Source organism: Halichoeres trimaculatus, unplaced genomic scaffold (assembly GCF_033239565.1).
Source record: "Halichoeres trimaculatus isolate MK-OKI-2021-1 unplaced genomic scaffold, fHalTri1.1 fHalTri1_scaffold_8, whole genome shotgun sequence".
NCBI lineage: Eukaryota > Metazoa > Chordata > Actinopteri > Labriformes > Labridae > Halichoeres > Halichoeres trimaculatus.
The window spans coordinates 28,599,704-28,627,445 of record NW_027437186.1 but is presented as its reverse complement, the minus strand read 5'-3'; the positions used below and the strand labels follow the sequence as shown (position 1 = coordinate 28,627,445).

Here is a 27,742-nt window from a genome sequence, read left to right as displayed (position 1 = left end):
ACCCATCTGGGTTGCCGTAGTCATGCAAGATTGTGGCACTCCCCCTCAATGAACGTTGGAAAGATGGCGACGGCATACGCACAAGCGAGAGTCAACAGAGCCGGCGGATAGAAAGTGCTGTAAAGAGACAAAAATACGTGTTTTTTGCAAGGATTGAACGGTGCAAAGTGTGTCTAATACACCTCAGACATGCTTTAGTCCATGCATAGCTAGGAACAAGGAGCCACGGCTTTGCTATGGAGCCTCCAGACCGCAACAAGCCCAGCAGGTATGTGGATTTGTTGAACAGACACCATCAAGACCTCACACTTTCCAAACAGGGAGCTCAGACACCATCAGGACCTCACACTTTCCAAACAGGGAGCTCAACGTGACACTGCAGGGTCTATGGTAGCGCATGCGCATCACTTAGTAACCGACTTCCTGTCAAATAGTGGTACGCGTGCAGTTTCTGCAAAACTGGAGTTCAAACTTTTTCGAGCAATATTTTTAGGCGGATTTAACTGCAGATATTTCATTTCCATCAGATTCTTTGCTGTTGTTGAGAAAGGCAGAATGCTCGCCCAATGATAAGGTAACAAAACAATTTGTATCCTCCGCTTTATCAGTGCAACATGTAAGGGAACAAGCTAACATCAACTGTTAGCTGTTGATTTATTGTTCATCGAGAGTTCACTAACTAAAACCAACCCAGGTGAAACTATTCAGGTTTTGCAATGAGGGCTCGTAAGGTCAGCTCGATATTATTACAGTGTGTATTTGAGGTTTTCAGGCCATGCATTTCATCAGAACTCAGCTGGCTTTAGCTAGCATGTTGCTCCACTGTTGTTAATCCCGCTCGTGTTGTTGTTGTCTCGCTCTGCACTGCCGAATCATTATACAGGCACGTTTGTTGTGGGCCTTTAATGCATTTTTAGAATAACTTTTTATGTTGTTGCACGTGTAAGTCAGTGTGAATATGTTGCAAATGTTTGTGCAGCAACAAATGGTTCCTGCGAGCAAGTCATTTCTGTCCCCAACCTATGTTTCTATGTAATGATACCCCGATGGACAAAATCAAGGCCGATACGTATCTTGGTGTTAGAAAAACTAAAACAAATTCTTATCCTGATGATTTCTATTTAAACTCATTGTAGTAGCATATTGTACTGTTTATGTGATTATTTCCTCAGTGCAAGGAATCCAAATCAATAATCGGCATAAACATGCAGGGGAACAATGCCAAAGTTATTCAAGAGTTTTTTACAATATCGTTCAGCTAGTATAATGAATCCACACTTATGTATAACTAATATTTATTTATTTTTTTATTTCATACGTACATTTTTGACGAAGAGTTATGTATATTTCTTAAATTCACAAATTGTAGGAAAAGTCATACAAATATACGTTTCCTAACTTGTAAGAAAAATTACATCTATGGACTAAAGCATGGGTCTTCGTTGCTTTCCATCAATAGAAATGATGTGGCACATCAGCCATGTTTTTTGCTGTTGCAATCAGGACATACCAAATTATTTGCTGATGGGCTGTGTCCATCAACAGGCTGATATTGACCAATACTGATACTTAGCTGGAGCTTTCATCCATGTTTCTTGTGAGCATGTGAACAGTCTTTTAGGAGCTATAGTCTGACAACCTTTGTGGAGAAAATAAAAAGAATACTTTTATTATATGTAATTTAAAAGATCTCACTTCAAAATGTTAGGGAGTGATTTGTTTTTTAAACTGGGATTGTAAGTTGCATGTCACTATTAAGTGTACTTGCCACATTGGAAGTTGGTCAACTTGGGCCCTTCCATGAAAACCACCAGAAAAACACACACACAAATGTGAAGCTTCAGTTATCTGCAGATGGGTCTGAGTCTGCCGATGAATTCAGCTAATTTTGAAACACTCTAACCCAAGTGCTGATCTTTGTTTGGCTGTAAGCTATCTTGAGAATTTTTTTTAATTTGCCATTTGAGAGCTGATTTGTTTTTGAGCTATTTCTGGGCACAAACACAGAGATGCTCTTCCGGCTGCACCCTAACTTAGCTTTCATGCTGTTTCTTCTTCACATTTTTGCTTGCTAGTATAATAACTGACATGTTACTCATAAAACCTCACTTCAAAAATAGCTAAATGTGTCTATAAAGTTGGTTTTAGGTTTCTTTTCAGCTGTTTATGACTAAAGAGAACCCATTTCTTGCAGAATCATCTTATGGGCCTCATTTGGCTGCTAAAGTTTTATTAGGCTTCTTCCAAAAACACAGTGAAGTACGTTCACTGCATATTTTTCTAGTTATCCAAAACTGGAGACCTTACCAAGGAACATGAAGAGTTTACCTTAATAATAAAGATGAAACTTATTCGTATTTGCACACAGATAGATTAGATCTTGCAGTTGTTTTGTCACTAGTTGCACACATGCTCTGAGGAACTTTTATCATGTTCTGAGAAATCAAATTAGACAACAAGAACAAACCTTTTATCTATATCAAACTATGTGTTTACTCAGATTGCAAGGTTATAGTGTCTTAAATTTTTGCAATGTCAGTCTCTCTTGGGGGAATGCATACACAGAGACTCTTGTAAAATGTTTGTCCTCATATGTACACATCTCCTAATCAGAATCCCTACGTGTTTGCCCCTGACCGCTGACAGACAGACCCTCAGGAATCTGCTGTTATGTCTTCCATCTCTCCTCCCTTTCTCCTCTGCACATGCAGTGGTGTGTCTGCACAGAGAGTAACTCTGAGGGCATTTATCACATCGGATCAGCTTTGTCATCGCTAGTAATCCTGGTTTTGAGAAAATAGCTTGTTTCTATGTCAGTAATGATTGAGTGCAAGCCAGTTGTTATTCCCTTTCACCCTTGATGCCTGTCCAAAGTGGACACACAAACAGCTCCAGTGATTGCGCAACACCCAGCCTGTCATAGTAATTACTGCTCATAGCTTTTGCACAAAGAAACATACTGAAACATTAACCGTGATATTCCTGGAAGCATGTTGGTGTCTTTGACATGATTGAAATGGATTCTGTTTGTGTAGTTTTTCAGTTTCATTTTGATGCTCAGTGCAGTTTGTGTTGACAGCATGCCCCAGAGAGCACAATATGCGTCTGCAATATTTTTCTACAGCATAACAGCCTTCTGATGTGCAATCATGCTTTTCCAAAAAGACCACACATGGTTCTCTCAATTATTTGTCAGACTTGGTTTTCCGGTGCCGTTTAAAACATTGTAACATGGCTGAAGCTGCATAATAATGTGTTCAGACTGTATTAATACGTAATCAGATTCAAACTACTTAGTAAAACGACAGACCTTACAGTGTGCAAAAATAACAAGTTCCCTGTGAAAAAAGTGAGTTCCCTCAGAAAAACAAGATAACACATACTCTTCTGTCTTATCTGAAGTTTGCAGCCAGAGTTCTGTTAGTTTTCCAAAATTTCTGACTTTATTTTGGCTTTTTAAGACATTACAGTATTTTTAAAGTGAGTCATATCATTAGGAAGTGAACCAGCCACAATGAATGCCAGTCAGCTCAACCCTAGCTAGGCTACGGTTCATAGCAGACAAGACCAAGTCCATCACGTAACAAGAGTAGTAGAAGTGGTTAACACTGTTTACAACATTATTTCGCGTATTCCCCTTCTTTGCTGAGTTTGGCCACATTTTCATGACAACAATTGTTCATCACACAGTTATCACAGTGATCTCTGCGTGACCAATCATAGAAATGCTAGAATTTGTTGTACTTCAGACAGTAGAAGCTCCTGTTTGCGTCTTTGTGTGGAGGTTAGAAATTTTTGGAGGTGCATGATGCAAAAATTTGCTGCTTGAAAAGGACCGTGTGAGGGCGAAAAGCCGCCAATATGACGTCACGCATAAACCAAGCTTAAGCTAAAGCACACAAACCAAAAGGACAACTTGCTGTTCAGATATGGCTGCAATGTGACACTCATGGACCGGCTTCTGTGACTTATACAACTATAGAAGCCCAAAAAACTGAAGTAAATTCTCAAAATTGACTTCATTCAGATATCAAGCTGTTATGATCAAGATTTTTGATATTTCTCAGTGTTCAAGTAGAGAAAAGTGATTCCAGACTGCAAAGCTGGTGTACAAAAAAGGTTCCTGAACCCAAACCAGTACATTTGAAAAACTAGTAATAGAGCTGAAAGGCATAATAGATTGAATTTTACCAGAAAACTGGGTTTATTTGCATGTAAATTGTGAGTTGAGTCCAAAAAGAAAACAGCCCTGAGAAAAATTGAGTTCTACAATTGCTCTGTAATTGAGGGTCGTCGCTGTTGCTGCACGTACAGAGGTCCTTTGTCAAAAATGCTGTGTCCTTTAATTCAATCTGAAGACATTGTGGCTAGAAAGCATTCCAGAGATTTCAGGATGTGGTGTAGTGTGCACTGTAGATAGCAGCCGGAGCCCCAGAGACGTTCACGGGTAGAACTCATTAATGCCTGCATTTGTCGGGTGCGCAGGCTGTGCGATACAGACGGACCATCCGGTACCATTTCCTATCTGCATCCTTTCTCTGCCCACACCTGCTTTAGAGAAGCAGTGTCACTTGCACATTCTGTCGCTTTCTTCTGTCGTTAGTTTGGAACAATGGGATCTTTGTTTGTAGGATTTGATGTTACTAAAACTCTGCAGGATAAAGTTAAAGTGACATTATTACAGATTAGTGTCCCTGATGTTTTGATCCAGTCGACAAAATGCAAATGCATGTGTAAACTGATCGAGGTTGGACTCATGACAACTATTTCAGATTGAGTTTCAGAGGCGGAGCAGACTCATGTCTGCACTGTGTTTATGATGCAAGTCACATAAGGTGAAAAACATATAATTACACTATTTACCTCACGCTGTAGCCAGCAGTCTGTAAGCTGCATGAGAAACATTCAAGTCATGTGATTCATTTGAGTTTATGTGCTTCCTCTGGCAAACACGGGTCTGCTTTTTCCTATAACTGAGGGTGTTTAAGTACAGTCTGAAGCCAAACATGACACAGAGCGGTGTTTCAGTCTTACTGATTAGAAAAAGATGTCTGTTTGCATACAGGATCGTGTCTTATTGAGGTATTCTCCTCTGCTGTGCAATGCAGAGCAGTTTGCATTGCAGAGCTGCATGTAGGAGAGGTTGGGAGGTCCACTCTTGGCAATGTCACACTGTTCCAGAGAAGGGTGGGGTCAAGTATGTTGTGCTCATTGTTCCTGGATTCTGTCGGGCTGTGGAGCAAATTCTGATCGCTGCATCAGCTCTGCGTGTTCACCGGGGAATGACAGCATGTCAGAGATGCATACTTTAGCCTGCATGAGCTGCACTAACATTCACATTAGGGTACAGGTGCTCATATAGACTTCATATTATTGCAGTCTCATCAGTTTGTTCGAGACTGATGTTGGCAGCCTGCAGATGTACTTTTTTTTTGTCACAGAGTGGGTAATCAGAATCTGGATTTAGCCTTCTGAGCATTAGTTGTACCACTCTGACCCAACTAGGGTAGAGTGTGCTCTTGCAAAACCTTTCTCCTCCTTTTCCTCTCTGAAAAAGTCCCTTTTAGTTTAGGCATTGTGAGCAAGTGTGCTCACCAACCAGCTGTGTGCTATTCAGCTGTGGGCCTCACGGGCCACGTGTCACAGCCATACAATAGCGTGCCCCTTCCTGGTACAATCGTGTGGATGGTCGGGGTCAAAGGTCAGCCCCCCCTGACTCTGGCAGCCCTTGGTATCACTGCTTCAGTCACTACACAGAAAAGACTCTGGATTTTGTGCTGTTTATTATGCACTCTGTGTCTCTGCCTGAGGCTTTAGCATTCCACTGGCCTTTATTGGAGGCCCAATGGGCCATCAGATGAGCCATTGAGACCAGCCAGACACCATCTGCAGTGATAATTCACCAGTGGCAGCCAGGCAGGGACAGCTTGAGGACCATAGTGAGGCGATGGTTAACTGCAGGGCATGCAGGCCGGTTTCGTCCTCTCTGCAGCCTGCACGTAGGTTTGTAGAAAAGGCGAAGAATTCAGAAGAGGAATTTGTTCAGTCTTCGCTGCAGCACAATCTGTGCTTGAAGTGCGTCATGGCAACCAAACAAACAACCGGCAGTGATGGCGTCATTGGTTCCGCTGTCATTCCTCTGTGATTAAGTAATCCATTCTGTGTAGAGAAGTGTCTTTTTTAAAACTTGGTCTCCTTCCCTCACACACGCATGTTCTATTTCTGTCTGCAGACACCTCACCCCCGCGCAGGTTTAGGAATGCTCACAAATGTTTGAAGAATCTCATTTCCTGTGTGATGTGTGGGACTTCCTCATAGAGCACATACCTGCAATCTATTTCTGCATTGCAAATATCTAGCAATTTGTCTTTGGTGGTTGTGCCAAACGCCTTTTCTAACTTGCAGGATTGCTCTCTGTGTCTTCTCATGCTTGCATACTGAAAAGATCACTGTCGTGCTCAGCTCCTGCAGAACAAGTCCCCTCACTATTTCCCATCATGCACGCATAAAGGCTCCAGTGTTCCTTCTTGCACGAGTTATTCTGTAATTTCACGTCCGTTGTGGTCCAGATGACGTTATATCTGCAGTAGTTTTTTAAAGTTGAATGCATCCTGAGTTGGGTTGCAGGGTTTGCAGCAGGTGTCTGTTTCCCCCAGCTGCTCCCAGGGGACTGTGTGTGTGTGTGTGTGTGTGTGTGTGTGTGTGTGTGTGTGTGTGTGTGTGTGTGTGTGTGTGTGTGTGTGTGTGTGTGTGTGTGTGTGTGTGTGTGTGTGTGTGTGTGTGTGTGTGTGTGTGTGTGTGTAGAGACAGATTCTGTAGAAAGGCAGATGGGGGATCGAGGTCTGCACTCTCACTCTGTGCTTCCTTGCAAAGCTTAAGCAAGTGATTTCCTCATTATCCCCCCTCCCTTCACTCTCACACGCGCTCTCTTGAAAAGTGTGTGCGCCCCTTTCAACTTCTGTCTCTGCAGAAGCTAACGGGCGCGTGTTGGGGAATGTCTTTCATTGAGATGATGGATGTGGGGGACACATGGTGACCAACACACAGACCTCCCGTTTTGTGCCCCCCTCTTCTTTCTCTTTTTGTTTTTCTTGGCGGGTCAGACCCTCCAACCTCTTGCTCTAATCCTATTAAAAACCCCTCAGAAAGGCATTAGGGAATAAAGCTCTGACATTGTAATCTGGAAAGGCGTGCTGCTTGTGCTCTCCCTTTTTTTTCCCTCTACTCCTTTTCCCAGAAGGAAGTGTTTCAAGTGGTTAAAATGTTTGTTTTCTGCAGAAGTAGATGCATCATACTCTGCCGTGACCTTTGATTATCTAAAACATGCAGAGTTTGTTATTTCAGTGGATGTTGACATCTCTCCGCTCTGAGTTTTCTAACATCTCTGTTTTACATTAGCTGCATGTTTGCATACGCTCCAACACCTTTTACACACTTTAAGTTCATGAGTCACTCCACTTAATCGGATCTTGATTTTACAGTTTGGTTGATGACTTTGCAGACAGTGTTAATGAGGGTTACTATTCCTCCCTTTCTGGGTAAGACATTATGTTTACCTTGGGTGAAAGAGGGTGCCAGCAGAGAGCCCACAGCTTATTATCCTGCGTCTGGAGGGCTGTGGTCGTGGACAGAGCTCTGCTGCCGTACATTCAGGAGGCAGCCAGTCAGGCTCCAGAGGACAGACGACTCGTCAGTCTGAAGCAGACATGTAGTCTAGTTGCAGTTTAGCAACTGGTTTGCTGTAGCATTAGAGGAGATTTGCTGCACACTCTGTTATGGGTACAAACAGCACAGCACTGTTTGACTTTGTGCACACATTTCTTTGGCGTCCTTGTGGTGTTACTGGAAGACTTTTATGATGCCAAAGCAGGGTTTTGCTTACTGTTAACATTATTTACAGGTAACTGTGCTGATTGAAAAGATGCAAATCTGGATCAGTGGTGCTTGAACTTTAACCACAATGTGAGCAGCTGCAAATAATGTTTGCAAAAAGATGGGTACTGAACTACAAAAAAGGATTATGCCACTAAATAGTTTTTTGGAGGTCATTCCAACCTACATGCAGCAGGTATTCTGCAGAGGTGTGTTCAAACTTGAGTCGATCAATAAAATGTCAAGAGAGATTATGTTTGCTCTGCTTGGTGAGGTTGGAGTTGGTAGATGAGTGCTGGTAGGACATAACAAGGATTCATGAACATTACCCATTACAGATACATCTCAGAGCACCAGGCTGTTAAGCCCACTAAACCGTAGGGCTGGGACCGTATGCTTTTCTCCTGATTACCTCCGCTAAGGTTTTGGGAGAGTTTATCTGTCTGTCTGTCTCTATTTGTTTGTCTGTGAACAACATAACTCAAAAAGTAACAAACAGATCTTGATGAAATTTTAGGGGAATGTTCCAAATAGCACAAGAAAGAAGTTATTAAATTTTGGAGGTGATCCGGATCCCTGTCTGGATCCAGGACTTTTTAAAGGATTCTTTATCATTGTGAGATAGGGCCATTTTCACTGTAACTCCACAATAAATGGTCGGATCGCTTTGCAAAACAATACAAGACAAGGTCACAGATGTAAAAGTACGATCCAGATCTGGAATATGAGATAATTACTGGGTCATCATGATTTTCAGCACTGCCAGGTAACAAATTGTCGCACAAACCTGCAACTAACACCAAATTGTCGCAGACATTCTGCTGAAAGGGGGTAAAACATTAAAGTAGGACTTAAGTGTTGCATCACAATCACAATATGCTTGGCCGAGGTCTGCACTCTCTGAGTCCTTTACTAGTTTAATTCTTTTATGATTCATTCAGGGGATATGACATCACGCTACTAGATAGTCAAAGAAAAAAAAATTGCTTTCTGCTGGAAAAAAGAATTAACTTCTTTCCAATCCAGCCCAAAGATAGGGGTAGATGAGTGCCAATACTGGGTGCTGGTATCACTTCAGCTTATTTCCAAAAGTTAATAAAACTCTGCTGTTGTTAGTTTTATTTTGCACTTTTGTTGATTTATGAAAAACAAATGGAAAAGTCAGAGAGTTGTTTGTGTTTCGTTTTGGCAGAGTGTGCTGTTTTTGTTCAAAATGATGTGCTTGTTAATTCAAATTTCATGAATCAGATTTTAGTTAGTTAAATAATCCCAATAGTTATGTGATACGTGCGATTTTTTTCTCCCACCCCTACTAAACTTTCTGGACTCTAAACTACAAACTGAGTTTCCAAATTTTGAATCGTCAGCTTTTTCAATTCATTACTTTGTCACTTTGCATGAGAGAAGTTGTCTTGAAAAAAGAAAAGAAGTGATAAAAAGATCTGCTCTCCATTCATTAGTTTCAAAGCAAATGCACGTCTTTTTGACAGTGAGTGTTGATGTTTGACCAGCATTGACCCAATAACACTTTTGGTACACAAAATAAACTTCATGAGGTTTGCTGTCATTATGCAGCTGCAGTCTAATTGCTTTCAGCAGATTGATAGAGCCTGTGCACTGTGAGAGGTTTTGAACCAAGCACCATATCGATTGTTCCTGATACTGACAGTATTTATAGGCTGCTTTGGTTTCTACTTTGTTCTCTGAAGGTTCAGCTGTTTTTCTGCTGTGCCTCAACTTTTAGTCAATGTCTTTGATTTCTGTCTCTTCGTTCAATATCAGGTCTGCTTGTGCAAAGGTGAAAAATGTGGTAAACAAACAAACAAGCTAGATTATAACTGTTTGTTGCAGAGGTAGAATGCTGCACTGCAGTAAGAAGGGCCAGGTATCAAATTTGATTAACGGCACTTGAATTTTTTGTTTTTAAGTCTTTTGTAAATGTTAAACAGAATTGGCATGACTTGTGTTTTTGATTTGCCAGCCCCTGCAGTTCTCTAGCTAGAGATATCCTGTGCTGAAACTTTGCTCTCTCTGTTTTGTTTTCAAATGTTTACAGGAAGGCTAAGCCAGTGGAAGATGCATCCCAACAGAACTCTGTGGTGGATGAATCCTGGGACTCTCCCAGTGAAGAGGAGGAAGCTCTATATGGCACGTCGCCCCCGTATACCCACCGTCAGATGAAACGCATGTCTGGGAAACATCAGAGGAACAGCCAGGCAAGGAGTGCTGGAAAGTCTCCCAGCAAGGGTAAATATAGTAAAAAGGAATCCTGTAAACTACCTATTTTCTCTTTCAGTATGCATTGTACTGACGGGACAGGTTATAATTTCTGTGTTTGTTCCAGCGGACGTGAACCCGGCTGTAATAAAAGAGAATCCCAGACCAGCAGAAGCCCCAGAGGAGCTTAGCTACAAGCAGGGCAAGAAGCAGAGGGCCACACTTCGCTCCACAGAGAGAGACCACAAGAAGACCTTCGAAGGCTCCTTCATGCTGGATCCGCTTTCAAAGTCTGGTCCTTTCAGCGCCCTCAGCATGGATCCCAGGAAGCACTACCTGAGCTTAGGCTGCAGCAGCGGCAAACAGCCGGTATCTATGCCCTTTATGGTCCGGACTCACCGTCAGACCTCCAGGACAGACTGTCCTGCCGACCGCCTCAAGTTCTTTGAAACTCTGCGGCTGCTGCTCAAGCTCACGTCTATGTCCTCCAAGAGGAAGGAGAAGGAGCAGCGAGGCCTGGAGAACATGGCCTTCATGGGCCACAACAAAGAGGTTATTTGGTTGGAACTGCAGGCATGGCATGCACGCCGCTCCACGGTTGATCAGGACCTTTTTCTTTTCACTGCCCGCCAGGCCATCCCTGACATCATCAATGAGGTGCTGCACTTTAAGGTCAACTATGCCAGCCTGAGAGTGGCCCAGTGTTCGGTGTCACAAGTATCTGAGGGGGACTATCAGAGCGTTCCAGATCTTTGCAGGGGAGAGGAAAGGGGGCCTGTTGTAGCGGAAACCAACCACTGTGGAGTAGATCCCTGGGGATTTAGCGCCTTCTCTTCAGCGGGGATGAATGCAGCTGAGCCTCTGGGCTCCAGCGCTGACTGCAGGGAGCACCTCCAGCGCCAGCGGCTGGCGTTCGAGCAGGTGAAGCGTGTTATGGAGTTGCTGGAGTCTGTGGAAGCTTTGTACCCCTCTTTACAGGCCCTGCAGAAGGACTATGACAAGTATTCTGCACGGGACTTTCAGGGCAGGCTGCAGGCGCTCTGTCTGTGGCTCAATATCACGCAGGACCTCAACCAGAAGCTGCGTGTTATGGCGACTGTACTGGGCCTCCATGACCTCTCCCGCATTGGGTGGCCTATATTTGAAATCCCTTCACCTCGCTGTTCTCGTGGAAATGAAGAAGAGGAGAACGATGAAGACGAGGAGAATGACTCTACAGCCACTTTCACGGCTGAAAGCGACACAGAGGACAGAGATGTTGAGGAGGAGGAGGAGGGGGCATTAGGACATGTAGCAGATGGGGAGTTGTCTCCATCCCTGACGCCTAAATTTGCTCGGTTACTGTCAGAAGATGAATTTCTTCCCGCTGCTTTTGCAGGAAGTGCAGAAGCAGCTGGAGGAGGAGTTTTCTGCCCCACAGCCATTTACAGACCGTTTGTGGACAAAGCTCTGAAACAGATGGGACTGCGTAAACTGATCCTTAGACTGCACAAACTGATGGACCGCTCGCTCCAGAGGTCCAGAGCAGCACTGCTCCGCAATACACCTGCACTGGAGGTGAGCGTTTCCTTAACCACACACTTGTTTACCACGATGCATTATTACTACAATACGATTCCTGATACTGGATTAACAATGCGACTTTCTCACAATTTTTTTAACAGAATGAGCTTGCAGACAAAATATGAGTGAAAAATATCTTTAATTATTTCTGCAACTGCAAAACACAAACAATGAATGCAAAAGTAAACATACACACAAACATATATTCAAATGTTTAAAAACTTTCTCTTGTTTTTAACAAAGGGGTGGACAGTTAGACTTTCAAAATCCTCGTCAATCCCCCCATGCTTTAAAACACAACACAGTCCTTGGACTGGCTGAATTAGTTGAGTGGGTACAACCAGGTCCTCTTTGGGATTTGCTAATTTTTGCTCTTTTCTTGCTAACGACTTTCAAAAGCTAGATTTGTCCAGGGCTGGGTGGGTATCAGTGGAAAATTTTTGATGCCTGTACCAATACCGATACCTTCGCTTCAATACCAGTTCTTAAACAACACTTTTTCAATACCAACTTTATAACAAAAATTCTAAAAAAAAAAAAAAAAATGAAATTACATATTAAGGTTCAAGTCTTAAGTTTTGATTTTAGCTTTATTATTTTTCCAGTCTGAGCAGTTTTCTTACATAAAAATAATTGCCAGTGTAAGGGAACAGTTGCAAACAAGTGACAGGTCAGTATATGCTAAGTGTAAATTTTTTTTTAACTATAAATAAACTTTGGGTCAAAAATGACCCAAAAGACATAAGAGTGATTAATTTGCATGCAGTCACCTGCTCCGGCTGCAGCTTAGAGGGGCTGCAGTGGGTGTGGGGGACTTGTCCATCCGCAAGTGTTTTGGATAGGGTAGGGGCCCATGGCAGCACCTGCTGTTTGTTGAGAAGCAGAGGATGTTGGAGATCAAAACCTGTTTTCACGTCAGTCTCCATACTCCAGAAAAGTCACCAGATTTGTTGCTAGTCGCTTTTCTGGGGAAAAAAGTTGCTAGGGGGTCTGAAGAGTTGCTAAATACAACAACAAAGTTGCTGAGTTGGCAACACTGTCCTTGCTGCCACCACGTGAGGCGTTACAGCCATTCACCAGTGGCATTATCAGATCTTGATCATATGATTAAGCTTTTGGATACCAAAAATTGGCAACGAAAGATGAGGCATATTTTGATATTTGGTACCACAGAAGCATTTCAGTCCGTGCAATCAAAGAACCAAAGTTCGGTAGCCAGCCCTAGATTTATCCCAGGATTAGTAACATGGTACTTAAAAGTTATCAACTTTTATTCATCAAATATGAAACTGCTGTTCAGATCAGGGTGCTGTGAATTTTGTGTCTGTAACTTTGTGTACATTCCAGAGCCATTGTTCAAGTGTCTCACAGCCCTTGTACTGTGTGCTCCTAGCACTTTAATTTGAAATCAGAAAATCAAAATACATCCCCTCTTGGAGTAGGGATCCTTCCACTTATTTTAACAGATCAACAGGGACAGCGCAGCAGATTAATTGGTGCTATAGTCTTGGCTAAATAATGCAACTAAGTAAAGACACAATTAAAAGTTTAAGAGCAGTTAAATACTGCAGGGATTAAAGATGTGGTCAGTTGATGTAGCTGATAAATGCCAATTGATATAACCAGTGTTTCCCAAAGGATGTCTGATCTTGTGCCAGAAAGTGACCATGAATATAATTCGAGCAGTCTACTGCACTGTAAAAAATGAAGTTTAAAATTATTTCAAACCAAAAATAAATAGCAGACATTGATTTCTACGACAAACTGACTTAGTACAATAAAATCTGTATTATCAAGTTCAGAAATGATTAATTGTAAACATAGTTGGAGAAGATATTTCTGAACAAACTACTTATTTCATCAGTACACTTGCATAACTTCAAGGAAGGTGAATTATTTAATCCTCGTCATGCTTTTGTGGTTACACCATTTGGGATTTTAATGGACTGATTCTTTAATTGGTTAAAAATGGTTTAAGCGTCATATGAAATGCTGTGACACCAACAGAAATGCAAACCACACATTTAAACAAACATCTTATCTTTTTAAAAAGTTCAAAGCACCAACCCTTATTTATCAATGTCCCACAGATTTATAACAATGGTATAACAATAAAGAGAACACTTGATTTAATAAGTAATGACCTAAATGTGGTAACATTCTGTTTATTTAAACTAGCAAAAAGAGTAAAAGGAGACTCAAACCAACAGGGTTAACATTTACAACTAAGACTAAGATCCAAAAATTGGGTACCATCATTAGTGAGCCCTAAGCTCAGCCATCTGTCTGCAAATGTTGAAGGAATGGGGATGCTGCTTGAATTATTGAAAATGTCTCAGATGTCCAGAGGCTATGCCTGAGAACTGAGGAAGAGATCTAAGGTATAGCTGTTCAACAGAATTAACAGTGACCAGATTTTTTGTTTCAATGCCAAACGATCCAAAAGAGATGCATTGATTTATCAAATGAAACAATAATTACTGATAATTCAGTAATTGTTTAGTAACACCATCTCCTGCTTGTAGTTTGCAGATTTCCCAGACCCCATGCTCTACAGTGACTACCTACCCGAGTTGTCTCGTCACCTCTCCTGCACCGGTCCGACTCGCCCAGAGCTCGGTGCGGACATGGTTTCCTGGGAGGATATGCTGGACATGGACCTCCCGTCTTTCCAGCCGGCGTTCCTCGTGCTGTGCAGAGTCCTCCTCGACGTCATTCATGAATGCCTTAAACTGCGACTTGAACAGAGGCCGGCCGGAGAGCCTTCCCTGCTCAGCATCAAACAGGCAAGCAGTGATAGAAACCCTCAGACTTGAGCATCCATTTCTTCTTCGAGGCAGAAATTCTAATCTCTGTGTTATTTGGGTGTTTGTGCTCTGCAGTTGGTGCGTGAGTGTAAGGAGGTTCTCAAAGGAGGTCTACTCATGAAGCAGTATTACCAGTTCATGCTGCGAGGCGTGGTCGCCGACGCTCAGGGCTTGCAGACAAACGCCAATATTGATGAGTTTGAAGAGGATCTTCACAAGATGCTGGTGGTAAGCTGCAAAGTTTAACATGCGCATGACAGAAAAATGAAAAAACTGAAATATAAGTCATTCATACAACATCCTGTTATTGTCTGACATCTGTTTTGTTAGGTTTATTTTGACTACATGCACAGTTGGATCCAGATGTTGCAGCAGCTGCCTCAGGCCTCTCACAGCTTAAAGAACCTGTTAGAGGAGGAGTGGAACTTCACTAAGGTCATCACGCCGTACATCCGAGGAGGGGAGGCACAGTCTGGGAAGCTTTTCTGGTCAGTCATCAACCTGCAAACCAAGCAAAAAGGAAAAAAGAAAAGTATTGATTTTTAGAGAGAGGGCTAGTTGTTTATGTTCAGGAGAAGCTGGAAAACGTAATAATGAGCAACCTGAGCCATGTGCTATGAAAAAAGCCAAGTTCAGCCTCATTATTCTCATCCAAAGCAGTCACATAAGACAGACAGTGAAGGCAGTTATTTTATCAACAGGAAGACAAATTAGAGGCAGCAGATTCTAAAACATGGTTCATGTAATCACTTCCCTGTTGATTTAATCCAAACTGCAAACATAAGGATGTAAGGATGTAAAGAACTTAACATCTGCTCTTCTTTGCAGTGACATTGCTGGGATGTTGCTCAAATCCACTGGAGAGTTCCTTGACGCCGGCCTGCAAAAAAGTGGAAATGAATTCTGGGAAAGTGCAGATGACAGCACGGCCTCGGATGAGATTAGGTAAGAGTGTTAACTTCTCATTTTCATCTATTCCTTCTCTGGGTGTATTTCTTTGTTTTGACTTTCAGTGTTTTGATTCTTCAGGCGGTCGGTGATCGAGACAAGTCGGTCGCTTAAAGAGCTGTTTCACGAGGCCAGAGAGCGAGCGTCCAAAGCTCTGGGGTTTGCCAAAATGCTTCGTAAGGTGAGAGACAGCAGTGCAGAAATTTCCGTTCCTTGAAACAGAAAACCACAGCAGTGACTTTGCTGTTTATATCAGTGACTCTGTTTCCTCTTGACACCAAACTGGGGCTGTGTGTTCTGACATAGTTTTTTTTAATCATCCCTCTCTGCAGGATCTAGAAATTGCTGCAGATTTTAGCATCACCAGTGGGGTAACTTCTCTTCTGGAGGCACTGAAGAAGAGAAACCATGTCAAGGTGGGTTTGTTGTCTGTTATTTTCTGCCTTGATTTTTTTTAACTTTCTCGCCTCTCCTTAACACATTGATGCACCTGTTTTAAATATTCAGGTTCAGATTCCCGGCTTGGAGGAGCTGCAGATGTTCGTCCCGTGTGGTTTGATGAATCAGCGGCCTCTCATTCTGCAGCTTTTAAACGCTGCTGCAGGAAAAGACTGCTCCAAAGAGCCAGATGAGATGGCCGAGGATGAGGCTTACCTGCTCATGAGTAAACACGGAGCTGGGGACGCCACCATTGAGTCAGACTGGGCTCAGTGGGACGAAGAGCTGCTCAAACTGGTCCCGCAGATGGAAACTGTTGACACTTTGAGAGCCATGAAGGCACGTACTGTTTTTTTATTTTGGTCTGCATGTGTGGGTGTTGAGTTTACAAGCTTTTAACAGGCCCAAATGTGCTCTCAGGTGGAGAACGTGCTTTTGATCGTCATGCACTCAGCTCACCTGGTGGCTCAGCGAAAGGCCTTCCAGCAGTCGATGGAGGACGAGCTCACTCTGAGCCGGGAGCAAACATCAAGTCAGCCTCTCATCGCAAGTGCTCTGGAAGAGCTTAAGGTGCTTACATAACCACATACTCTGGTTTCTTACCAGTAAAAGAAGTGTATGTCTTGTTGTTGTAAAAAAAAAAAAAAACAGGTGCAAGCTGGTGTCCTACTTTTATCTTGGTTATTCTCTGCAGCTGCTGTCGCTTAATCTGAGTTTCTAAAGACCAAGACCAAGTTTAACATTCATATCTGTGATAGTCATACCCACATTACCACAAATCATCTCTCACAGTGTCTGTATTCTGATTCACTGTAGCAGCATATTCAAAATGTAACTCTTGTTTGTACTTTTCTCTTTGCTCCACACAGGATGAGGCTCTACAGCTATGCATTAAGATCAGCACTGTCATTGACCGAGTGGAGTACATGTTCACCACAGAGTTTGAGGCAGAGGTGGAGGAGTCAGAGTCAGCCACTCTGCACCAGTACTACAGGGAGGCCATGATTCAGGGCTACAACTTTGCCTTTGAGGTGAATGTCAAAGAAAATCCTGGTTTAGATCAGAAGTTTGCAAACTTTTCAGCATGTAAACCTCAAAATAGTGATACCACTGACCTGCCAGCGACCTCCATTGTCCCTCCAGGGGTTCCCATGTTCCTCAATGTTGTGGGAGTACATTAATGGGCCAATCCTGGATGAAACAACTCAAAAGAAAGGCCTCATGTATTTACTTTAGCCAGGTAGTCAAAAATTAGACTGTAGTGCCCGTGTTGCTATAAGTCAATCTGCTGCCATTGACACAGTCTAATCAGGTTTTGTCACTGTTTCCAAGGATAATATTTATTATTATTTGCCCCACAGAATATACTTGTATTTGAGAGCCTTAACATGTTCAGTAATTTCTTTTTTTTTTTTTTTTGCTGGTGGGTCAGTTGTGTGTAAAGTTTTGATAATTTATGGGTTTCATGCATCGGGGCTTAAAGGCAGTGTTCACACTGCTGTTTAAAGTAACCTGAATCTGATTTTTTCCTCTCAAATGTGACCCATATCTGTTTTTTTGGCAGTGTGAACAGCAGAGGTCACTTTGGATCAGTCAGTTTCCTTTTCCTCCTAACCAGCTTACAAGTTTGCAGGCTGTTTTTAACAAAAGACTGTCAATGAGACTACCAGCTGACGCCATGTTCATTTCAGTAAACACCTTTTTGTGTGATGCAGCATTAATGTTCAGCTGAGCATGTGGGTCATTTCAGGAGCCTGAGCTGTTCACATTGTAGCCTTAGACAGGTCAAATATAAAATTTAGTTTGATCAATCAAACGAAGAATCAGGTTTTGAGCTTTAAGGCATGCAGTGTGAACGTAGCCAAGAACCTCGTCTTGCCCCCTTTAATTTTCACCCCCCCCCCCCCCAGTCATATTATTTTCACTTATAGATATGAAAAGTTGTGTTCATATGTAGTTTGCAAAGATTGACAAAAAAAGTCTTAATGTCTTGGTGGAATGTCAACCCTGAATATCTGCTCTTTTTTACAGGAGCCGTCTGAAAGCTAACTAGTTTGAAAAGATTTATCCGATCAGCTTTATATCAAGTTAATGGCTTCAAGATACCTGAATGGTTGAAAGCTTTTTAGGAGTTTAGTTTTTGTTGATGAGAGTGGCTCTGATGTGGCCTCAACGCTCAGTGTTTTTCCATTTGAAAAACAACAAAAATTCCTCAAAAAGTTAAAGGGTATGACCGTTTCAGCTTGTCATCTGAAAAATTCAGATTTTTTTAATCATTTTTCTCAACATTTCTCTTCCCTTCACACCTGTATGGTACAGCCTAGAGAAAAGGACTTAGACTTGGTCTCTGAAGTTGAATCCAGTTCAAGTCCTTTTTCATTCTCTTTTATTATGTTAGGCAAAGCTTCTCAGCTCTTTTATTCTGACTGGACCTTGATAAATATCAGCAACGGTCTAGAAGAAAACTCTGGGACTGGAAAATTATTGATTTTTGGAAAATTGCACATTTTTGGTTTTTGTTTGGAAGGTAACTCACAGCCCCATCTGTCACCACAACTTCAGTAATCACTGCTTAGATAATGAATACCTGACATATTTCCTTGTCTTACATTGAAGCTTTATGTCATAAAAATCCAGCTACAAAAGGACAAATTGAGTCATAAAAAGACATTTTTTTTGCTGTAATCTTTATTTTATTCTTGTGTGCTGTCTTTTATTATCTATAGTACCACAAAGAGGTGGTGCGTCTCATGTCAGGGGAGTTCAGGCAGAGGATCGGAGAACGCTACATAGCTTTTGCCCGCAAATGGATGACCTATGTGCTGACCAAATGTGAGAGTGGCCGAGGCACCAAGCCCAGGTAAGAGACAGTTTGCTATGAGCTTAATAGCCCCCCTTCAGAATATTTTTCTCAGGTTATAAAAGTGGTAAGCAGACGGTTTTTGTTCTCTCCACCCTTAATAGCCTCAAAACTTGGCTTCAATGCTGTTGTTCTCTCATTTATTTATTTTTCAGAACTGTTATTAACTCCAAACTGGATCCATTTACACTTTTGTGTTAGAGCAACAGCATTGAACAACTTTTATTTAAGCCCTTAACATCAATAGCTTTTTTCTCTGAACGATAATAAACTACCATGGCAACATGTTACCCTGATAATAGAGTAAAGCCTTTAGGTTATATCATTAAGTACCTCCGCAACAATACATAACACCTACAGGAGACTTTTATTTAAAGATTGAGACAACAAAACAGTGCTTTTGGCGATGTGCATGAGTCAGTTGTTAGATAAGAATATTTCAAACCTGTTTTGATTCCACAGAGGAGATTGAAAGAAGCTACTGGACACCTGACTTTAGGGATGAAGATGCTGAAATTGATGCCTTTCATGAAAAAAAATGAATCACTCCTGTTAGAGGTCTATTTTGTGGAGCAGAACATCATCATTTAATAACTTCTAATCAACCATAAAGTTTAGATTTGCTCTAATCTCTCCGTCTTGGCGAGCCTTCCTTCCTGTACTTGTCTTTCTAATTAAATGGTTAACCAGGAGAAGGCCAAAAAGAGGCAGAAAGTTTAGCACACACTGATGAACTTCCTTGTTTCTATCACAGGTGGGCGACTCAGGGATTTGATTTCCTTCAGGCCATTGAACCTGCCTTCATATCAGCGTTACCAGAGGAAGACTTCCTGGTAAATCTTCCTGCTTTCTTCTCTTCTGTTATTTTCTTCAAATAAATAAACAAAATGTGGTCACTGTTATGAATGTTTGTCTTTTTCTGCAGAACTTGCAGGCACTGATGAATGAATGTATTGGACATGTGATTGGAAAACCCCACAGCCCAGTCACCGGCCTCTACATCGGTAAGACTATCAGGAGCAATGTACTTTCAGATGCAAGTATCACAAAAACAAAGAAGCTTTAGCAGTTAGGAACGGTTAAGTAACTGCAGAGGAAGCATACATATTACCTAAAGCTACGCATCCTGTGAGTGACTCTGTGCTGCTCCTCTGTGGCCGTCAGGAGAAACAGGTCGCTACATTGCGTGACAGTGAAAGTGAACAGCTATTACTGTGAAGCAGGGTGTTGCTGGAAAACAGCATGTTTGCTCAGCAAACATTTCCTGATCAAATAAAGATGGAGACAAAAACAAAAACAGAGAAAACAGACGGGCTGAGTGCACAATGTGACAGCTTTATTCCTGCAGGTCAGAGGTGGGAACTAAATATCCAAGAGACCATATTTTGTCACTGTACGTAAGGACAGTTTTTATATGTCCCCACCTCATGTGGGTGCTTATTTTTAATACAAATTCTCACTTAAACCCCAAATACTGTTCACAATAATATGTTCTCACTGCTCCTTGCATTTAGGAAGGAGCTCTTTACTTTGTGCCATCATGAATTTATTGATGGCATGATTGCATTATTACTTGGACTGCAGGATATTGGGAAAAAATATATTGCGATGTTTGTTGACTGCAATATTTTCTAGAGTTAACTACTTCACTCTGTTAGCTGATTTCTCCCAGAAACAATTATAAAAGACTGCCTCTGTCTCTGTCTGCTATTTACTTTAGCAAAGTGTCTAAACCATGTTTGTTAATTAATGGTATTGATCTTTATGATTTCCTACAAGTGATTTTTCTTTTCACATAATGTCAGACTTTTGAATAACATGGACCTGCACAGAGTTTCCATCATTTAAGTTTCCTTCCCTGACCAAGGTGCTCTTAACTGTGTGATTTGTTGCATTTCATGGTAAAATACATAAATGAATGCTCACTTAGATCTTTAAGTAATTTGATTGGGCTACATGAATTTAACCGAAAGGCTCAAATATATTTTTTTGCTCCAACTGTTTTTTTTTTCTTCATGGCTCACAATCTTCCCATGTGAATATTGTGCATGGGCACATTGCAATGACAATACTGAAAAAATACATTGTGCAGCCATAATTATCACAATACACTACCGAACTTCTGATATTATGTGATTTTACTATTTAATCTGGGTTATTCGTTAGGTATGACAGGTTCTGTCAGATATCACTGTACCTGAGCTCTTACTGTAGACAGGCCAAATGGACTCAAAGAGGATCACTGATGTTGCTTCGAAGCAGCCACACTGACACGGCTGCTCCCAGTTTCTGCAGACATTGTTTATGTTCTTATTCATCTGTAAACTGCCTGATTTATTTCTCTCTGTCTTCTCTTGCAGTTGTCTTAATTAAATTAAGTCTTTGTTGTTTTTCCATTCAGCTCCCAGAAACAGTCCTCGTCCTGTAAAGGTCCCTCGCTGCCATAGTGACCCACCGAACCCCAACCTGTTCATCCCTAACGCTGACGGTTTCAGGTCGGTGGTTGTATTTTACAAAAGCCTCTTGTATCCTGAAGTTTAGACTCTTTCCTGCATGGCTCATCGTGCCTCTTTACCTCTGCTTTCTATGCTTACTCTAGTTGAGCTTATGTGTGAAGTGAGTGTGACTGTGTGTGTGTGTGTGTGTGCTCATGATTATTTCCAAACTTGGACACAATCTGAGTGAATGAGCGTTTGTCCCTCAACCAGCCACTGAGCCACTCCCTTCAACATCTCTATTCACATCCCGTTAGCCATGTCCCCTCCCATGGCTGAGCTCCTCAGTTTGTTTCTTTCAACCACACAGCTCCCGAAGTCTCCCCTGCGACCTCCGGAACCAGCTTTTCCCCAACGGCCCTCGCCCCGTCCCTCAGGGCACGGGGGAGCAGCACAGCCACACCAAAGCAGCCAGCAGCAGCCCCATTGACAGGTAGCTGTGCCCCTGAGTCACCTGTTAGACTGAGAGAAACGTTTTCTGCACTGGTTTACAGCATGGCTACCCAGATATGACTGTTTGAATCAAAGTAGACTTGCTCCGGCTTAAATATGATTTAAGAAACAGCTGATTAATGACATGCATGGCACCGATGGAGGCCACAAAGTCTGTAGTTTGGTTCAAGCAAACCTCAGAGTGGACCCAGTGAAAAGATAAGAAAATTTAGTCCCTTCAAATGCCACCAAAAATAAAATACACAGCCTTATTACCGGTCAGAGGAAGAGACTGATTGTTGTGCATGGTGTGAAAATGGTGTGAAAAACACTGCACCTCATTGAAAGAGTGGGTTCTGATGTTTGGCTCATTAGTGCTCTTAACATCACTCCTGCTTTGATGCTGGTGATTCACCGCTTGTAGAATTTGGGCTTTTTTTTGTGTGTGTGCTTTTAGAGTCAGAACATGCACTCGAGATCTAACCCTCAAGTGTGTGTGAGCTGTGTAATGACGCTGGTGCATGCTGAACTTTCAAAGGTTTCAAAAGGCAGACTCCATCTCAGCTGAATCTTTGCTTCTCCTTTGAGGTCAGATCTTCTCCTCAGGTTTGGTATTATAAATTAAAGTCACAGGGAAAAAAGGACTGTCAATTAGTTTTTCCTTTTTTCTAAGATTTTCCCTAAAAGCACCAAGAATTTTTAGATTTTATCCCCTTTAAGGGGCTTTATGAAGCGGTGCAAGGTCCAGTTTAAGTTTCCACATTAAATCAAACGAGGAGGAAACACTTTGTGCATGGATTCATCTCAGCATACATAATTATATTTACAGCATTAAATTGAGTGCAGTCTTGGCAGCAGGGACGGTCCTTTTTGTTTCTTATTAATTAGCCTGTTACCAGATAAAATCACCATCCTTAAACCATCTCTCTAAATCAGTCGTTTTTTTAATTGAAGCAGAGTGATTCATCACTTTCCTCCACGTTCTTACAGGGGATCCAGTTTCCATGAGAATGACCGCCTGTCTACAGTCGCAGCAGAGTTGAATTTTAAATCTCTGAGCCGTCACTCGAGCCCAACAGAAGACCGAGAAGGTGGGTGCAGAGCTGAGTATGCCTGGCTGCAGCGGATGCATTTTAATTTGCCTGTTTGCCCTAATATTTCTCTTCTGATACCTCTCCTCAGAACCTTCCTATCCTAAAGGAGACCCAAACAGCGCCGCGCGTCGAAGCTGGGAGCTCCGCACTTTTATCAGCCAGTCCAAGGGTGAGAGTGTGGAGTGATGAGGCACAAAGGTTTAAGTTTTATCAGTCAGGGGTTGAGCTTTCTTTCTGTAGGTCAATTGAGATTCAACAGCAACAATATGAAAGTTCATAGTACTCTACTTCCTAACTAACAAATCAAATGATTTTTGGTTAAAAAAATGCATAAAGATATTTTTTTTTTAAGTGCACAGGTTTAACATGTAGGGAATATTGCAAAGTAATGGCCAAGAAATTTAGACTTACCAGTTCAGATCAAAAGGAAAAAAAAACATGGTATGAACATAAAAACAAATAACAACAATAATACAATTCCTTCAAATAGCACTTTTCAACACAAGGTTACAAATAGATACACAAAATAAATAAAAATTAAGAGAAAATTGAGGAGGACATGATTCAAGCCACAAAAACATGCAAGAAAAACAAACAGTGTAGAATCAGATCCTACCTTTTGTGAAGCCCAAAAATTCCACTTGTTGCTGCTACTTTTCTGTCCATGCTTAATTATGATGTTTTATGCCTGCAAGTCTCTGCTCAAAGCTCACACATTCTGGATGCTAGGGCTGGGACAATACACTTTTCCCTCATTTTTCATAATTTTGGGGGTGCCAATTTGATTTAAAGTACAATTCTTAGATATTTCATATTTCTTGCAATTTCTAGTTAGTTTTTTTTACACCAGACCATGTGAAAAAGTTTAGTGATGATAATTATCATTACTATTATTTTCATGATAAATATAAATTATTATAATTTTATAGTATTAATAATACAATATAATAATATAGATAATAATGATAATAAAGAAATAAAAATGTCTGAAATCCAGCATGAGATAAAAAAAGAAAACATAAAAAAATTAGAAAAAGGAGGACAACAGGTTAAAAGAATAAAAGATTAAAGATCCGGCCTGGGATCGAATAAAACCAGCATTTTGAGGCTTGAAAAGCATCTTCTGTTAAAGCACATGGATAAATGCTTCAAAAGGATTGAAAATAACCTAATGGCAAATTTATAATTTGTCTTTTGAAGGTTGAGTTAAATCAGCCCTGATCTCTTCGGGTTGTTTACAGGAGGCAGATGCTCTTTGAATTCCTCACAAAAACATACAATAAGAACATTTTTCCCTCTTTTTTTTGGGCTATCTTTTACTCGTTATTTGATGGACCTGTGGAAAAGAGACAAAGTGATGTTTGAAAGAGGAGAGTGGTAGATGACGTGCAGCAAAGTGGTCAGAAGTGGAGCTGATGGCTGCTTCATGGACAGCTGCAGCATCCCTTGACTGCCTTGTCCTTTATATTCATCCCTGTTTTCTATCTCAGACACAGCAGCAAGACAAAGCCCCATGGAGGCTGTCCGCCGCTCCATTCGTAAGTTTGAGGACAAACGCTATGCTGTGATGAAGCAGCGCAACATTATTGGCCAAGTGTGTCACACGCCAAAGTCGTACGACAACGTCATGCACGTTGGACTCAGGAAAGTGACCTTCAAATGGCAGAGGGGCAACAAGATAGGTAAGTCAACTTACCGTTTGACTGCTTCTACTACAGTGTGGGTTGTTTACAGCACATGCAGGCAGTGATGTCATGTTTGTGTGTCAATGACAGGTGAGGGCCAGTATGGAAAGGTGTACACCTGCATCAATGTTGACACTGGAGAGCTGATGGCCATGAAGGAGGTAACCAGTCTGACCAGAACTCTTCAGTAGCTAAAAATAGACTCACAGGGGATGGTAACACCTTTAATTTATTGTTTTGAAACCAGATCCGATTCCAGCCTAACGATCACAAAACAATCAAAGAGACGGCAGACGAGCTGAAGATATTTGAAGGTATTAAACACCCCAACCTGGTGCGATACTTTGGAGTGGAGCTCCATCGGGTAAGAGTCAGAAGTATTTCTTAAACATGTTTGATGTTTTATGATTTAGAGGGATTGTTTTTGACTTACAGGAATATCTCCAGGGGTCACCAGCTCTTAAGTTTAGGTATCACATGGTTTGATTTTAAATTCTTGTTCACATCTTCACAGGAGGAGATGTACATCTTCATGGAGTACTGTGACGAGGGCACCCTAGAGGAAGTCTCCAGACTGGGGCTGCAGGAACACGTCATCAGACTCTACAGCAAACAGATCACTACAGCCATCAACGTGCTGCACGAGCACGGCATCGTCCACCGGGACATCAAGGGTCAGTGTCACGTGCTGCCTCAGATTTTTGTTTCTTATTGAAGTGTGGAAGTGCAGCATCTCCTTACCCTTATTTATTTTTCTATGATCTGTTTTTTCAGGAGCAAACATCTTTTTGACGTCATCTGGCCTCATTAAGCTTGGAGACTTTGGATGTTCAGTCAAATTAAGGAACAACACTCAAACTATGCCAGGGGAAGTGAACAGCACTTTGGGGACTGCAGGTAACCTGTGACATCCTTTTCCTTTTTGTGTTTTGCCACCACCAGAGGTCACTGTGGCTTTTTGGAACTATTTTCAGCACTTACTAAACACAAAATTTCTCTAATGATTCATTTTTTTGTGTACAAATGTATGTCTCAATCTGAATTCATGCTGAATTGTTCAAAAGTATGATCCTTTTGTGTCTTTTTATGTCAGTCTTTAAATCATGGTTGTTTATTTCTCTCTTCATCAGCATACATGGCTCCTGAAGTCATCACCAGAGCAAAGGGTGAGGGTCACGGACGAGCAGCAGACATCTGGAGCTTGGGCTGCGTTCTCATCGAGATGGTGACCGGAAAAGTAAGGAGGGAGGGGAGAGATAATCCGTAACAGGATGCATCAAGCACTTTCACCTGCTATTGTGAAGACAGGACTCTTGTCAAGACATGCATTCCTTTTGAGGCAAATGAATGGAGAGCAAATCGTCTATTGAACACTACTTTTCTTTGTTCAAGACAACTTTTACAGGATGCAAAGCAAATAGTTAAAAGAGAGATAAAGCATTTAGAATTAACAGGTTTTTAGCACTGATAATCTCATTTTAAACCTTGGATATGAGCAGATTAGTCTATAAATATATTAAGTGTCCACAGTACTCTTAACATTTGAATGCAATCTTTTTCAGTCCAGCTATCTATTTTTAGAACAGGGTTTACATTTGCATTTAGAAAGGCAGGTTTTAGAGAAAATACGGATGTGTTTCTAGTCTGATGAAATATGTGCAGCTGGTTATTACTTTGCAAATCATTAATGTTGAGTAGAATATACCGAGCTGTAGTTATTTTATCTTTATGGTGGGGTTACAAAGCTTTCCAAAAGCAATCCATCACCTTTAATTTTTCCCTCAAGACAAGTTTTTTGTTTGTTTATTTGAACCTGCAGAGACCTTGGCATGAGTACGAGCACAACTTCCAGATCATGTACAAAGTAGGGATGGGACATAAACCCCCCATCCCAGAGAAGCTGAGCACAGAGGGGAAGGATTTCCTCGGTCACTGTCTGGAGAGTGAACCTAAACGCCGCTGGACAGCTAGCATGCTGCTTGACCACCCATTTGTCAAGGTGAGGGATGTGATGACTTTTTCACTGTACTGCAGTCCTGCTCCAGCTCAAGATGCTTCAAACAGCTTCGAAATAGTTAAAACTTGTATTTTAACTCCTGTTTTAAAATATTTATTTAGCACATGTGTAAATTTTTTATCCACCATTTCACCACAAGAGCTTCTCCCCTTGGTTTCTCTCAGGTTTGTACGGACGAAGAGTGAACAGACCCTCCTCTGCAGCCTCTAAGTTTACAAACAAAAGCACTACTGTACACGCTGTCAGCAAAAAAAAGAAACCGAACTGTGGACGCTGGGCAGAGAAAGTGACGGCTGAAGGCACATGGAGCTAAACTGAGGAACTAATACAGTATCATTTCAGAGGACAACTGGACCTATGGATCGTAGGGTTGTCGTGTCGAGGAGGAGAAGGGAGGGTGGGGGCTGTACATACTGTAAGAATAGGAGTGGCTTTCATCCTTGTATAAACAATATTGTAAAGTTAAAGTAACTATTGCCACATTAGTTGTTCTCACTGGTGAAGAGACCTCTGAAAGGCATTGAGGAATACTTTTTTAATAGACGGGAGGGGGTGGGGGGATCAGAATCTATGGCACTTTTAAACTGTTTACCAGAGGGGCAGTGAGGTTGAGGTAGGGGGTCTTCTTTCAGTCCCTGTGAGGCTGGAGAAGGCGTGGTGAGCCTCACCGGCAGAGACGTGCTGGTTTATGAAATGAACACCATCCAAATATTCAAATTAATTTATCTCTTGTTGTTTTGGCGAGCGTGGGCACTAGGAAGGATTTTTTTATGTGTTATTCTTTTGCCTTTGCCGAGGAGTAAATGTCAAGTTAGAGCAATGTTCAAGTCTACTGGTGAGGAGCTGTTCGTGTGACTGCAGCCAAGCTGACTGAGAGGAGAACGGGGTGTGCTCTGCCTCCCTGCTGCTGAACACATCCACAAACACACACACACACAAACACACACTGACACACACCACAACTTTTGGTCCTCTGCTGCTCTTACAGTGTTTGCTATGTACAAACAATATTAATAAACCAATCGTTTTTTTAATCCTGTTGTGTGTTTTTTTTTTCTTACAAAACCAACATATTAATACATCCATCAGCCAGACGATGACCTCTGACTGGTGATGAAGTGATTAACATTTATTATGTTTAATGACGCCTGAAGGGGTTAAGGATATGAGAGAGCGGAACGTAAACATTGTGTGGGAACAGTTGGTCAGGTAAGGATGACGGTGAACTGCTTTATGCATCAGAGAATCTCTAAAACTGCAGTTGTTGATCAAATTTCTTGGATTGCATGTTGTCTAGCCCAACAGAAGAGACAC

General features: G+C 41.7%; 1 protein-coding gene across 3 annotated transcripts; it reads left to right on the top strand.

The window, feature by feature from the left end:
- map3k4 (mitogen-activated protein kinase kinase kinase 4) lies at positions 1 to 27,447 on the top strand. 3 transcript variants are annotated; one of them, XM_074675655.1, is made up of 27 exons: positions 1 to 268; positions 9,929 to 10,119; positions 10,217 to 11,646; positions 14,178 to 14,438; positions 14,535 to 14,687; positions 14,790 to 14,947; positions 15,288 to 15,404; positions 15,489 to 15,588; positions 15,740 to 15,823; positions 15,915 to 16,184; positions 16,266 to 16,415; positions 16,715 to 16,876; positions 18,572 to 18,705; positions 19,460 to 19,538; positions 19,631 to 19,709; positions 21,107 to 21,200; positions 21,511 to 21,633; positions 22,623 to 22,723; positions 22,815 to 22,895; positions 24,217 to 24,408; positions 24,502 to 24,572; positions 24,659 to 24,775; positions 24,926 to 25,085; positions 25,186 to 25,308; positions 25,542 to 25,648; positions 26,231 to 26,410; positions 26,593 to 27,447. In XM_074675655.1, exons 1-27 carry the CDS (start codon positions 237 to 239, stop codon positions 26,611 to 26,613), a joined length of 4,770 nt encoding a protein of 1,589 aa, XP_074531756.1. In that variant the 5' UTR covers positions 1 to 236; the 3' UTR covers positions 26,614 to 27,447. The 3 variants fall into 3 exon arrangements, with proteins under 3 accessions (XP_074531756.1, XP_074531759.1, XP_074531758.1); XM_074675657.1 differs by lacking the exon at positions 1 to 268 and adding an exon at positions 411 to 574; XM_074675658.1 differs by lacking the exon at positions 21,511 to 21,633.
- Positions 27,448 to 27,742: the final 295 nt, after the last annotated feature.